The sequence below is a fragment of the Ornithodoros turicata genome, chromosome 5, assembly GCF_037126465.1.
Source record: "Ornithodoros turicata isolate Travis chromosome 5, ASM3712646v1, whole genome shotgun sequence".
NCBI lineage: Eukaryota > Metazoa > Arthropoda > Arachnida > Ixodida > Argasidae > Ornithodoros > Ornithodoros turicata.
The window spans coordinates 74,089,578-74,103,580 of NC_088205.1; the positions used below are offsets into that span (position 1 = coordinate 74,089,578).

The 14,003-nt window shown below is 44.6% G+C and overlaps 3 protein-coding genes across 3 annotated transcripts; all 3 read left to right on the forward strand.

Annotated features, from left to right (window-relative positions):
- The first annotated feature begins 173 nt into the window (after positions 1-173).
- LOC135396194 (transmembrane protein 272-like) lies at positions 174-5,778 on the forward strand. The gene is made up of 6 exons (XM_064627219.1): positions 174-375; positions 2,707-2,794; positions 2,953-3,075; positions 3,568-3,627; positions 3,755-3,946; positions 5,031-5,778. The coding sequence occupies exons 1-6, from the start codon at positions 340-342 to the stop codon at positions 5,183-5,185; spliced, it is 654 nt and encodes a 217-aa protein (XP_064483289.1). The 5' UTR covers positions 174-339; the 3' UTR covers positions 5,186-5,778.
- Positions 5,779-8,669: 2,891 nt separating this feature from the next.
- LOC135394789 (leucine-rich repeat-containing protein 59-like) lies at positions 8,670-11,718 on the forward strand. Its single transcript, XM_064625773.1, has 7 exons — positions 8,670-8,965; positions 9,098-9,157; positions 9,344-9,607; positions 9,678-9,750; positions 10,157-10,324; positions 10,967-11,023; positions 11,302-11,718. Exons 1-7 carry the CDS (start codon positions 8,876-8,878, stop codon positions 11,589-11,591), a joined length of 1,002 nt encoding a protein of 333 aa, XP_064481843.1. The 5' UTR covers positions 8,670-8,875; the 3' UTR covers positions 11,592-11,718.
- Positions 11,719-12,984: 1,266 nt separating this feature from the next.
- On the forward strand, positions 12,985-13,977 carry LOC135394790 (mitochondrial coenzyme A diphosphatase NUDT8-like). Its single transcript, XM_064625775.1, has one exon. It carries the CDS (start codon positions 13,093-13,095, stop codon positions 13,831-13,833), a length of 741 nt encoding a protein of 246 aa, XP_064481845.1. The 5' UTR covers positions 12,985-13,092; the 3' UTR covers positions 13,834-13,977.
- Positions 13,978-14,003: the final 26 nt, after the last annotated feature.

Sequence of the window (14,003 nt, forward strand, 5' to 3'; positions counted from 1 at the left end):
GCGTGCCACGGATGGGGAGTCATCGGCTGCACACTCAAAGTGTGAAGTCCCTGCGTCGTCCTCGAAGCTTATATGAGGTCCCACGTTACAGAAACGAAAACATCAGGAAAACGACTCTGTTTATCATTGAGGGACGCGCTGTTATCTTGATGAATGCTAAATATCTAATCTTCCAAGTACTTCCGCTCTTACGCGTCGCGGGCAGCGGGTCTCAAATCACGTGACCTACGCTAGCCAAACATCGGAGTCGGTCAACGGCGACGTCACGCAGGGGATGCGGACGACTTGTATTTGTGTTCAAACCAAGTCCAAGTTGTTGTTCCGCGCGCAGTGACCACAATGACGCGTGAGAGTTCTCCTCTACTGAAAGCTCAGGTATTTCCTTCGACAGCGGCGTATATCTCTGTTTGTGTCTTCTGTGATACGTTGCTCATTTTCTCTTGACCCGTGTTCACCTAAAATACTAGCGGTATCAGTTTTCTGTTTTGAGTACTGTACCATGTGCGTCATAATCATTGGGAAGCTCGCTGTTGGACGACGTAGGTCGCCTTTTACCCATCTTGCAGTTCAGAATTACGAATCAGGAACAATTTCCCATTAGTATAAACCCGACAGTTTCACCACGGTAGAACTATATAAAATCATAAATCGTGCGTGTTTGACCTCGATACCTCGATGAAATGATATAAAACAATTCTACACGTTTTATACTATCAAACTACACCATCGCACTAGCAGCATCAGTGAAAGAATCTCTGGGATTGCCGCCACTTATTCAGGTATGCAGGCAAATATCTGGACTTTGATCATGAAAAAACTTTCATAACGTTTATCAGCACGCCGAATTGATTACACAGTCTATCAATCGCCCTTTTGCATATCATCCCGCATTGATCATTGTTATGAAGTTCACACTCCTTCATGTAAAGCTAATTCTTACTTTCATTCATTTTTCCCGCGTACATGCAGCAACTGAGTGGAACCACCTTCCACGAGATAACTAACCCAGATTCATTCCGCAAAGCAGTCTCTCAGCTCATGAGAGAACTGATGTTCTGAGGCTGGGAAACAACATAGAAGGGACAATCACATACAAGGCCTCAAGTTGCCTAAGAAATTAACGATGAACTATGAAAGTCACTGAACGTTACTGACGCACCCTGGAAGTCACTGAGAAGGCGTGTTAGCTTAGCTCAATTAGTAGAGCCCTGGACCGGTAATCCAGAAGATGTGGGTTCGAGTCCTACAGCTGGCTAACATTGTCAGTGACTTTCACCTCTCAGCTCATGTTGTTATAACATTGTTGTTTGTTATTGTATTGCTATTTCATAAGATTTTTATATGCGTAGTTTTGTGTATTCTTTTGCCCCCCACATAATACGCTTGCAACTGAGATTAATGAAATGAAATTAAATTAAATACGTACGCAGAACAATGCGTGTCCACCATACATGCAAAGTGTTATGACACATCCTGCCCATCGTACGACTTTCTCTAAAAAAAATCCTACGGGTCCTCATGGAAAAGACATATGTCATCCAAATTCATAAAAAACAATACAGTTTTGTGACCTTAACCTCGCAAAAATAACGCTCTTGCATGCAAGCGTATCTGTGTCAACATTTACGTATATATAAACTATAGCTGGACACGATTATATTACGCCGTATCGGAAATTTATAGGATGTTTCCAAAGCAACCGATAGGAAGAAAAGTCGCTGACAATGGCTGGGTTAGCTGGGTGGAGTGACGGTTTATTGTGCTATTGTACATCTCTTCGTGATTGCTTCTGTGTTATACTTTGGCACCGTATCTTATTTTCTAAATCTTTATTTCGCTTCACCTTATTTTATATACGTCCGCAGGAAAAACATCCCAGTCCGACATAGTTGGCTATGCCAGGGGCCTTCAGACCGGAACCTTATACTCATACAAGAGTCGAATTATCCAAATCTTGAAGCGCACCCTTGCCAAAAACATTGTTTCTGTCAACCCCGCTCTCCCCAGCCCCAATCCGTCAGTTCAATCAGCTGAAAAAAAAAAAAGAAGGAATTCTGCAATATAAGTATCACAATGCGTAATTTCTGATGTCACTATATAAATAACACACGCATGAACATTCATAATACTACTCAATTTCGTATTCAAATAATGGAGATCACGCATTCAAATAACTCAGGAAAAAAGGCACTGACGCCAGGATTCGAACCTATCTTGACCCAATATTGGTCCAATATTGGTCCAATATTGGCTATATTGGTAATAGACGCATTGTCGCTACCGGCAATATTGGTCCAATATTGGCGATACCGGTAATAGGTGCACCGGCAATAGATGGTAATAGATGATGTAATTGGTCCAATATTGGGCCTCTATTGCCAATATAGAACCAATATTGGGTCACGATGTTGTGCTGCTTGGGTCATATATTCGTAGGCGAATATCGCATTCGCACGCCACGTGCGTGTTTATACCCGTTCATATGCCGTATATGTATCCGGTCCGGTTACACAACTAATGGCTTCGTATTTGATTCGGTTTTATAACTATTCGCTATAACTATTTGCTTTGGCTACATATCTATTCGCTCCGTATATAGCTTCGGTTTTGAAACGACTATTCGCCATAGAAAGAGCAAACGAACGGTGTATGCGGTGAGGGTGAAGGTACTGACTGTCACATAGCGATAATACTAACTTGTTCTAGTCCTCTGCGAAGCACGCCCACGATCCAGAGGCTCAGCAAGGACGCATCTCCAGACACACAGCGGTCAACTATGCGGATGACCCTAATGGTATTGTGAAATTATTCTTAATCGTTATAAACGGGTTCGCAATACAAGGAGATCGTTTAACGTTGAAATGCTTTCTGTCTGAACCGATTACGACGATAATCAATTTAGGTAACGCCCATTTTGTGCATCTTTCTTCTTTGCCCGATTTCCTGCTGAAGAAATGATGCTGGTCAGGACGATCACGTGGGCCACACGCGTCAGACAGTTCAGAGAGCTCCTTCATTTACGGGAGCACATGGCCGACCCTGATTCCGACACTATGGCTCCGCTCATATGTTCAGGTACGTTGCTATATAGTAACTTTCCTCCATGCCTATAGAGTTAGGTTCACGTCAGGCACGTGAGGGCGACGAAAATTACAGTTCAGGGCGTTGCTATTTGACGTTCGTCAAAGGGACATGTACAGCATGCGCTCGAGGAGATTTGATTTCTTGGTTAATTAGGGCTAATTCCGTCGACTAGTTAATTCGGCCTTCTGATTATGGTTTTTGGGCGCCCGCACTCGCTTCGGCGCCATTGTATACAATGTACATTGTATACAATACAATACCTTCTCTACTCTTGTTGTCTTCTCTCTCCACAAGTGTTACGGTCGGACCTACGACTGTCGACTTCCGACATTTCCTTAGTGTGGAATAATTATATACGGTTTTATCTACTTCTTTCTTCCGTTCGCTTAGTGTACGTGCCTTTTGTGAACGACATCAATGATCAATCACATATTTCGCTATTTATCAGGAAAATTCTAATGAAACATGTTTTCACTTGCACAGTACTGCGTTTCTTCACGTTAACCTTAGGACTCGGAATTTCATCTTCAATGGTGATCGCAGGTAAGCCCAGAGTATTATATTTTAGGAACGATTAAGAGAGGGGGATCTGGATTTCTGACTCAGCGTTCGCGAGAAAGCTCCACTCGCATAACAGTCATTTTCGCTCCTGCCTGTTGCGTTCTTTCAGGTCTTCTCTACATTGATGAGTGTCCGGTCGAGAAGTACATTCCCATCTACATGATCGTAGCGGGAACCTCTGTTCTACTCATGTTTCTCCTGCCGATGTTTTGTGTCAAAAGTGACGACAGCATTGCGTCAAGATGGGTATTGCGGGCCATCGTCATACTCTCCGCGTTCATGACGGGATGGACCATCGCTGGTATTTACATGTTTTCAAGGCATATAACACGGAGTGTTTATTGCAGTCTGCAACTGCGACACTAACGCTTGGTATCCCCTCTGTGTCCCGGTGATCGCATTAACTAATTAACCGACAAATCTGATTATCGAATTCGCAGTGGGCTAAGGGTAATGGGTTCACCTTATTATAGCCTATTTTGAAACGCATTATTTGTCTCGGGCAAGCACGATGATCTTCAAGAACGGAGGTGGGGGTTTTCTTATTGATTTTGGAATCGTATGGGGTCTCAAGCACTATCATGTGCGACTACGGAATTAATCTCGTGTTTTCGGAACCCTACACTCTCAAAGATGACCTGCACCGTGTAGCACGCACCTAGCCAACCATCGTCTCGAATGATATCGTTATCTGCCCTGATTTGTTGAAAAACGGAGGCGTACGCCTGTTTTGTGACAATTATGCGGCTCATAATTGTCACAAAAAAGGCGTACGCCTCCCGTTTTCAAAAAATCAGGACAGATAACGATATCATTTGAGATGATGGGTGGCTAGGAGCGTGCTATGCGGTGAAGTTCATTTCTAAGAGTGTGCCAAAGGTGTGGCAAAGGAATGAATTAAAATTTGTATGACTTCAAACCTACGTGCGCCGTCTGTTTATCAGTCTGGCAGCGCTGCTTCTCCCGACTTCGCTTTCCGCCTCCGCATCAGAGCAGTTGGCAGGCTTCCAACGTGGGGCGGAGAGCGGAGAACGGGAAGGTGCGTAATGCCGATTGACGGCATTTATATTTTGCGTACCGAGTCCTCTAGCGAGATTGGCTTGTGATACGCAATAAATTAAACAGCATTTTTTAATCCGGAACGGCACCATAAGGTCCACCAGGGTAAATATTTATGAAACAGAAGGTTTGTCCGCTGAACATTCCTAACGAATTAGCCAAGTAAGTAGTGGACATTGAAATTTTTTAAAATGAGAACAGTTTTTTGGACCCAGTGTCGTTGCCGTGCGAGGATAGAGACATAAGAGTCTCATAAACAATCAATATGATATCAACGATACACTCTTGTGTTTTTTAAATCGTTAGTATGATCTCTACTGTTCCAGGTGCCTTCTGGGTGAATACCACGCAACACATTGACACGAAGGACCCTGTCTCTCCACTGTACTGCAATCAGACCCTTTTCTACGTTGCTAAAGCTGTGACTGGCGTCTGGCTATACTTTGGATGGCTTTTGTTCCTTATACTAATCTGCATTTAACTCAGTGATCAATTTTGTTACTTCCTGGGCACATAATCTGCCCTGTTCCACGGTAACTTATTGGCTGCGTCACCAGCGTAACAGGCATCCTGTGGAAACACCAATCGAAAGCAGTACTGTTGCTGCAAGGGGTAAAGACGACGTAGTGGGGCAAATGCAAAGGCAGGATTCAAGTACGGGATTCAAGTGTCCGTTGTGCTTCAATAGGTGGCGTGTCGAGACCGAGCTCCGGATATGGTGTCTTCTGCTTTCGTATGGCTTCTGCTTCTGGTTTATACTCGCGCGCCCTCTGTGAGGGAGGCGCAGTTATCGAGGTTTGCTATAGATCCGAACAGCTCGTTCAGTCCCCCTTGATGCATCAATCACGATAAGAAAAGTTATAGGGATAAGGGATATAGGGATAACCGCGATCATCATCATCATCATCATCACCATCAGTTCTCATGCTTCCATTTACCAGCGCGTTTGTGTTGCTATCTGTGTGATACGGTTATTTACTGATAATCATTCATGTTCATTCTCAAGCATTTTTTTCTTTTGTCACGGTCATTGTCCCTTCGATGTTCGCTGCAAAATAAACATCTACACTACTATCTGTCTGTGTGACCTTTCGGCGAGCGTGATGACTGATATTGAACAACACAGTATTTAACTATAGCTATAATCTTGATCGATGTAGTTTTAGGTAGCTTTGTTGTAGGACATGTTGCCTCGAAAATGTAATAGCCATCATTACAAGTACTGTGCTCATTTATTTATTATTATTATCATATCATACATTGAGACACTCCTGGTGGTTTCCTCACCACTGCCACTCAAAGCACCATAGAAACCAGCAGATACCACCAATTAAATACTGCCCCTAAATACTCTCAACAATGAGTAACTTATGTGTTTGAAGGACACTTATTTTCAGAACCCTCTTTTCAAACGGTGAAGCTTGCCGGTCGAGTTTTCCGTTTTTCTCATAGCTTCTGGTCTTGCGCAGGTTCTAGCATTCATTTAAAACATACGCCCAAACCAGGTTTTAACTGTTCCTATGAACATTGATCACAGCCAACAAACGACTTTCATTTTTAACCTCTGTTTTCATAAACTTGTTTCGTGTGTCATACAGCGGGACATCGATGACTTTTGCGCATGCGATCTGCGCTCGGCAAGGATTTTCTCAGCCCTCCTCCCTAATAAGCCCGCAAAATATCGGCCGGAAAGGTCAACAACGCCAGAAAAGCAGCACATATGGGCATCACACACCTTATGGGGCCCCCCGCCTCCTAAGATCAAAATCGTGGGAATATCCCCGATCCTCTGCACACAAGTTTCGTTTGTGCGTTCTGGACATTTGGCATGAACAATATACTTTTGTTCGACAACAACAACAACCACAATAAATCCGCCCCCCTCCCCTTCGGGGTCTGCCGAAATGAGCCTCATTGGCTGACAGGTGTTTTCTTGTTTGTTTGTTTGTTTACATTGCTCTGGACTCAAAGCAGTTCAGGAGCTGTTACATTACAAGTTTAAAAGTAACCTGGTGTTGCTTTTGATTGTTGCTTAGTTTTATGGAAATAATTCAGACTCGAGAATGTACGCATTTCTTGTAGTCGACGAACAATACGTTACATAAATTACGTTTAAGAAGAACTATATAGGCATATTTTCTCCTGAAACTGAAGCAATGTTCAATATGTTTTTCGTTAAACAAGGTATCATATTCTGCTTCGAAACACTTTTCACTAGTTGTGTTTTTTTTTATCCCTCTTTTTAAAGAAAGGATTCGAAAGATTCGGGATTCGTGGATTCGTAGAACCGTCCTTGGATTCGGATTCGGATTCAAAAAAGTTTGGATTCGTCCCATCTCTAGTATCCAGAAAGGTAAAGAGAGCTTTGAGGGCCATACTTTGAGGGCAGAGCGTTGGTGGGCTGGATCTTGCCAGGGACCAATCAATTTTGTGAGAGAGGAAGGTTCGGGAAGGTTGGTAGTGTGGGCAATGGAGAAGAATGTGCTCTAGATCTTCTACAGCACTGCAGTGACAGTACTGGAGTGAGTCAACTTGTCTCAAGCCGTAACGTCGCTGTGCCGAAGCCACATCGAGGCGCGTTCGATGAACTAACGCGGCATCTTGTCCAGAGGGAAAGAATATGGGTCGTCGTTCTCGTTAGGCCTATTAAAGAGAGTGTTGACAATCAAATAGCAAGAAAAACGCTACGGATGGCCAAAAATTTGCATTGTATGACACTTTTATGCACATACACACATTTCCCGTTCTTGATTATGTCTTGTTATGTTTTAAAATACGTGTAATACCGGCTGTCTGTTCCAACAAGCGGTTCCGCCTGGGATTAATAACGAACTGTATTTTACATTTACCTTTGAAAAGCACGTATACTGATACCATTACTAGTAAAAAAAAGGTACCAGATACCTAAAAAACGTATCAGGTACCTTTTTTATCACGGCCCTGCTCCCGTTGAAAAGCGCGTCGTGCCCGACCTGGGCACGCATGCAATAACTGGTGGCGGCCGTTGTAGGCAGAGGCAGGGAAAATATACTTTTGATCGGTATGTGCCATATCTGTCCCGCGATGCGACAAAGTGGTAATAACCGTCTGTGCCAACCTTGAACGGCCCTTGTACTTTTAAATATGCTGTGCGAGACTTTGCTTCAACAAGTTTTCCTTTGACACTTTTTTAATTTCGTGTTAGCGCCGCGAAGCAACTGCGGCTGTGTGCGGCGTACAGACGTACGTGGAGAGATTTCAAGAGGATAGCAGGTTTAGGTTTAGGTTTAGGGTTGCCTATTCCCTTTTGAGTCAGCAGGGAGGTGTGGGGATAGGGGAGTTAGTACGCTTCCTGAGAGCTTCAGGAAGGTCTGCGCCGACATTCATCTGAAAGTCAAACAACTCAAGAAAAAGGTGCTGACACCACGAAAGGCTGGGCGTTGGAAAAATACGTGTTGTGTCGTCCATGTTTGCAGCCTGCCTCGGCTAATTCCCGTTGTTTACGTCTGGAATGCCTACCGGAAAGCAAAGGAAAAACCGCCAATACCAGAAAGTGGATTCGAACCTACCGCCTCAGACCAGGGTGTTCCGAAATAAAAAAAATTGCTTTCTGATACAGCTCTGAAAACCAGTAATGTAATACAATAAAAGTTCTGGTGCTATAAATTGTAAGCTGTGTAGAGATAAAAAAACTTCTTGTCTGAAGCATTACAGCGGCACTGTATCCGTCTTCACAAAAAAAAGAAAAAGAAAAAACTCGTGAGGAGAAGCGGTTTCGTTGACATCGATACCGAAAACGAAACTAACTTTTCCTACCTCAGCTGTTTGTTTACAGCTTCTCGTCTGAGCGAAGGCAGACTTCACCAACCAGCCCCACCAAAAATATCATCAACCTTGCAGCAAAGAAAAGCAAGAATCTGCTACGAGCGTTCGATCCGTTTTGTTTCTTTTCCATGCTTATCATTTGCCAAGTTGTGGCCGTTGTGGCTGGCTGACGTGACGTGTGACGTGGAGGAAAACATTTCATTTTGTTCCACTGGTGGCAGAACGATCGCTCTGTTTTTTTTTTATGCATGTTTCTGTTGGAATCTGCGTGCGTATACGTTACCCTCGGCTTTAACTTAATCGCGGTCCGAACTTAGTTCACTTTGCCACCTGTAACATCTCGCTTTATAACCTTGCCAGTGTAAAAATGACGAAGGGCTCCTTAAAAAGTAAGGTAGACGGTGACACACTTGACCTGAGTCTCAGTGAACTTTCAGAGCCTCCGGTGAAAGAGCTGGTAAGTTTGCCGGATGATGCACCCTCCTAGTGATGTTATGACGCTCTCTGCAGCTTTAGTGATTGCAATCACATCTGCGTCGCCAGGAAGTACACTATCATATCCCTCTTCCTGGATTTCATTTTTCCACAGGCGGAGATACCGAAAGCTGTCAAACTTGATCTCTCTTGCAATAAAATTGCCGTTTTGCCTGTAAGTACGGTGTTTACGCAGTGTACTATGAATTATTGTGGCACTGAGCCGTTTAATTATTCGATGTACGAAGCACTTTACTTGCATGGGTACCGAAATAAGCACTTTCATTTGTGTAATTCATCGAGCAAAACCCTGTGTTCAACTCACCTCTGTACACCTCTCTGCGTTCTTTTTCCTATTCAGGACCCGTTTTGCACGTTAACCCACTTGGTCGAACTGGACTTGAGCAAAAACTTGCTGCGTGAATTGCCTCAGAACTTCGGCCGACTCAACAACCTGCAAAAGCTGGACCTGTATGCCAACAGCTTGACTGTGCTTCCCTTGAGCATGTGTAGGATGAAACAGTTGAAATGGTTGGACCTTAAAGATAACCCACTACAACCAAGACTCCGTGCCGTAGCAGGGGACTGCTTAGATGCCAAACAGTGCCAGACGTGTGCCAAAAAGGTGAGCCCGGATTTATGGCGATGCAAAATGTTGTAGAAATCATGATCAAGCTTTCCCATGTTTCCTTCAGGTTGTTACACATCTTCAAACTCTCGCGTCGGAAGAAGAACGGGAGAAACAGAAACGTCTGAAGGAACAGAGAGGCACGTATATTATGCGTCAAAATGCTTACTACCTGTAGCTACCAGGAGATATCCGCATAGTTTTACGTGTAGAAATTAAGCATTGTTGCGGACGGCTAAGTGTCTTGTCAAGTGCCTTGCCTTCCCACTGAGGTGAAGCTGGCTTACTTGGTGTACTTTTGCGTACCTACCGCTAGCTAGAAGCGTCATGGGGGTCGCTTAAGTCACTTTGTATGATATGCAGGACAGAAAGATTGCAAACACACTGTAACGTAGCGGAGCACAGTGTGAGGTTGTACCTTTTGGACGTCTTGGAGCAGAAATTAGGAAATTCCCTCATTTCACGAGCAGCCCGCAGTACACTTGTAGCTCTACTGCGTAATTCCTGCTTTCGGTCTGGTGAGATGAAAAACTAACTGTATTTCAGAACTGGAAGCCAAACAGAAGGCCCAGGCTGAAAAAGAGGCCGAACGACTGCGTCTGGAGAAAAAGGCTGAGAAAGAGAAGAAGAAAGCAGAAAACAAATTGAAGAGGGAGCAGCAGTTCAGAGAGAAAGAAGCAAAGCAGAAAAACGTCGAAGGTGCTCGGTCGCAAGGTAGGTCGTCGGAGTGGCGGAGGTGGGGGTACGCTTCTGCGCCGCGATTGCTTAGGATGTGCAGGTGAAAGACTGGATTGGATTGGATCGGAAAATAAAAATGGGGAGGCATGTGAAAGGCAACGAAGGGAAGCAGAACAGTGGCATTACAAAAAAGTCTGATGAGGTTTAGACCACTGTTTCCGATAACAGTAAATGTGTGGTAGCTCCACTAGAAGGGAATGAATATAAAGTCTGAATGCCTAAAACACCCTAGAAATATTTTAAAAAATATGGCAAATATCAGCTCACCCTTGGCTAAGGAGAACACTGTAATCTCTGTCCCTTGGAGGGAGTTGAGATGCTATTTCTATTTCAAAGTTAACAACTACCCCTCCAGTCAGTTTTAGTATTGAAACAAAGCAGCTGATTTGCAGGCACCAGCATTGTAACAATCAAGGTTTGATTACCACCAGAGGGAAAAATATAATTTTTCATCACCTATTTACTTCAACACTTTTGTGGCAGAGAAGTAATGCTCCACTTCATTTCTTGTTTAATCGTCTTGCACACTGCCATAATTAATTCGTTTTTTTCTTCTTTTATTTTTTATTTTTCTGCGAATATACGTGTTTAGTATAATGAGTATTCCGTGTCCTGCAGGTACAGAAGTAAAAAAGAATGGCAAGGCACGGCAAGTATCATCCAAACCACAAAAGGGTATGTGTCCTTGATGGCTAAGGTTGAACACTACCTGTACACAACGAGAACTAGCTGAAGCAGGCTACAAACATGGACGACACAAACACATAGCTTAGAGCTTTCTTTAAGGCATAGTGGCATGAAAGCTGATGTATCAATCCAGTTGAAACAACAAATTATGAAAACAACTTAGTCAAAACCGGAGAAAAATTGTGTCAAATTCGATGATTGCTTTCTTCAGCTTCCAATGTGATTGGTTCATTGTCTTTATAATAAAGTCCTGTTTCACTTTACAGGTTACTGCTCTTCGCTTCTGAGGCTAGTGCTGTCGTTGGTTCTGTCCCTCACTTTCTCGCTACTCTTTGTGGCACTGTCGCTCGGCTGTGCGATGGTTATATTCTCCTTCTACACAAACAAGAGGCCACTGACTCGGGAACAACTAGAAATCGTCCTGGACGAAGTTTGGCACGTGATCAGACGAAACGGCCTCATGGCATACGAATTAGCTTCGAACCGTTTGCACGAATGGTCGGACATCGTCGTTGAATGGATTAAGGCCAAGAACTGGGTTCAGCTGAAGACGTGAAAGCTACGGCATCACCCTTTTTTTAATCGTGCATTCTCCTTCCACGAAGGCATTTTCTGTACCAGGTCCCAGGTCCTGCATGGTGTAAGAATGGTATCATGGGTAAAATGAAGTACTTTTCGTATTGCTTGATGATTCTGATTTATTGGGCGTGATTCGCTTTGCCGTATGGCTTCGTAGTCGTCACTTTATTTTGAGAGATACAATATAAAAACGCATAGAGGAGCTTGCCACTTTTTAACGAAACACTGGATGCATAACCATGACGTTGGTAGACCTAGTGCAACCGAAACAACGCTGACTGAGAACGTCGCTTTTTCCACAAGTCGTAAATTCCTTCACGAGGGTCACGGGTCGCTTCCTTGTATTAATGGTACACGCAAATGAGATAATGTTTCTAATCGCTTTGGTGTCTTCACGAGCATGCGCTTCATGTCTCCGGTCCACCGCGGAAAGAAAAGAAAAAGAACCACATGTGGAAAGGATCCTGTACGGAATGTGGTTCGTTAGTGCTTGCTTTGTAGAGAAACACCACACGTACTCTGTGAAAAATGAGTACTCCTCGGGCTCTTGGAAGAGCCCGGTAGCCATGTTCAGAGAGAGCTACCTAAAGGCTATGGGAATATGGTGAGCTAGCATAGTAGGGATATCAGTAGACTGGAACAGAACAAGACCATACAACTAACAATATGCAAGAACTTCTTGTTACTTGTTGATTTTTTACTATAATAGTTCCAGTCTACGTAGTTGGTGGCGCTGTTGTACCATCTGACGTCATTTGTGAACAGTGAGAGGTCTATAAGCTCAATGTTTGATTTTTTTTTTATATGCCAAAGTTTTTTTGTCAAAGAAAAAGGAAATAAAAGCAAATGTCTTTCTGCTGGAGGTTATATGAATTTTCGAATTCGTGGTTGCAGCAACAAAGCGGCATTCGAGCGCGCAACCGCGTGCCCAGATCGCGTTCCCGCATGTCGGCACCGCATCTGGGTACGCGTACGTTCAAGATCGGGGCCCATGGGCTTCCCGCGATCCCGCCGAGGAGGGGGGGAGGAGGAGGAGTGTCGTCGGGAGGAACCCGAGAGGTCTGCCTGCCTGATTAGGCGGCATGTTTCTCGGGAAGGGAAAGGTGGTGGAGAGGAAAGGGTGAAGTGGAAGACCGAGCGGAATCCGCTCGGGGGGAGGATAGCTGCGTCCATGGGCCGACTAACAACTGTGCCGGCATACGCCTATTACACATCTGAGGGAAACCCAGGAAAAACCCCAGACGGCACAGCCGGCCCGCGGATTCGAACCGCGGACCTCCCAGTCTCCAAGCGCACGCGTTACCGCTGCGCCACCGGAGCTGGTGCGATCCCGCCGCCTTCGCTCTCCCGCGCATTTCAAAGTTTGCGCTATGGTGCGCGGAGCTCTGCGGATCTCCGAATGCCCTAGCGGCATCAACATGTCGTAATGGCCGCGACCAGCTTATCACAGTTTCGGTAGTAGACGTGGTTGACAAAATATGACTTATCTGAAGTTCCTTCGGACAAGTTCGCTACGTTCCCAGGTTATTCGTGGAATTGGTTCGGCCGATCATCGAAGCAGTATAGACGAATCTGTGTTTTCTGCTGCTAATAGACAAAGTTGCATGAACTACTTGCAGGAGTACGCTACAGAGTACAGCAAACCATTTCGTTCACTGAAAACGAACAGAAATGCAGCGGTATTGTTGCCGTTCTGCTTCGCCGACGGCGGCAAGCCTTCGGTGCTTCTGACAGTGAGATCTAACAACGTATTCCGGTATCGAGGTCTGATATGTTTCCCTGGCGGGATCACTGACCCGGAAGACAGAGATGCGACCCATACTGCCTTGAGGGAGACGCACGAAGAGCTTGGTATCGCGGACGGCGATATCGAAGTGTGGGGACCACTTCACCCGTTTCCGTCACTAGGAACGCGGATATTAGTGACACCTGTCATTGGCGTGGTGAGAACCCGGTCGTCTGATATTTTAAAGGACTTGAGCATCAACACGGATGAAGTGGAACGCGCGTTCCTCTTGTCGCTGGAATCTCTGTGTGACTCCAAAACTTGGAGGTACACGATGTATAGTGAGGTCAAGGGTTACCGGTCTCCAGTTTTTGTTGTGGATGGACTAAAAGTTTGGGGTCTGACCGGCAGGTTGTTACATCTAGCGCTTAAAGGACTTTTAGCGGGACACTACAAGCGGGACTACTCATTCAATGTGTTCAAAGCGTCGTAACGGCGAATATTCCGGTTCGAGTTCATTGAGTTATTATGTGAGCAAATTATAGAACACACAAAATAGTTTGTAAAATAGTTATTTAAATGTATAAAATATATACTTCTGCATAGCGCAATAAAGTGTCTGACTTGTTTACTGTCATCTGGCGACTATGTGCCGACAGTGGC

What these genes read in the sequence shown, in the direction of transcription:
- LOC135396194 (XM_064627219.1), top strand. Translation starts at nt 340, where the DNA reads ATGACGCGTGAGAGTTCTCCTCTACTGAAAGCTCAG. An exon ending in GGCTCCGCTCATATGTTCAG is followed by an intron (nt 3,076 to 3,567) that starts GTACGTTGCTAT and finishes TCACTTGCACAG; the next exon opens with TACTGCGTTTCTTCACGTTA. An exon ending in GACGGGATGGACCATCGCTG is followed by an intron (nt 3,947 to 5,030) that starts GTATTTACATGT and finishes CTACTGTTCCAG; the next exon opens with GTGCCTTCTGGGTGAATACC.
- LOC135394789 (XM_064625773.1), top strand. Translation starts at nt 8,876, where the DNA reads ATGACGAAGGGCTCCTTAAAAAGTAAGGTAGACGGTGACACACTTGAC. An exon ending in ATAAAATTGCCGTTTTGCCT is followed by an intron (nt 9,158 to 9,343) that starts GTAAGTACGGTG and finishes TTTCCTATTCAG; the next exon opens with GACCCGTTTTGCACGTTAAC. An exon ending in GCCAGACGTGTGCCAAAAAG is followed by an intron (nt 9,608 to 9,677) that starts GTGAGCCCGGAT and finishes TGTTTCCTTCAG; the next exon opens with GTTGTTACACATCTTCAAAC.
- LOC135394790 (XM_064625775.1), top strand. Translation starts at nt 13,093, where the DNA reads ATGACTTATCTGAAGTTCCTTCGGACAAGTTCGCTACGTTCCCAGGTT.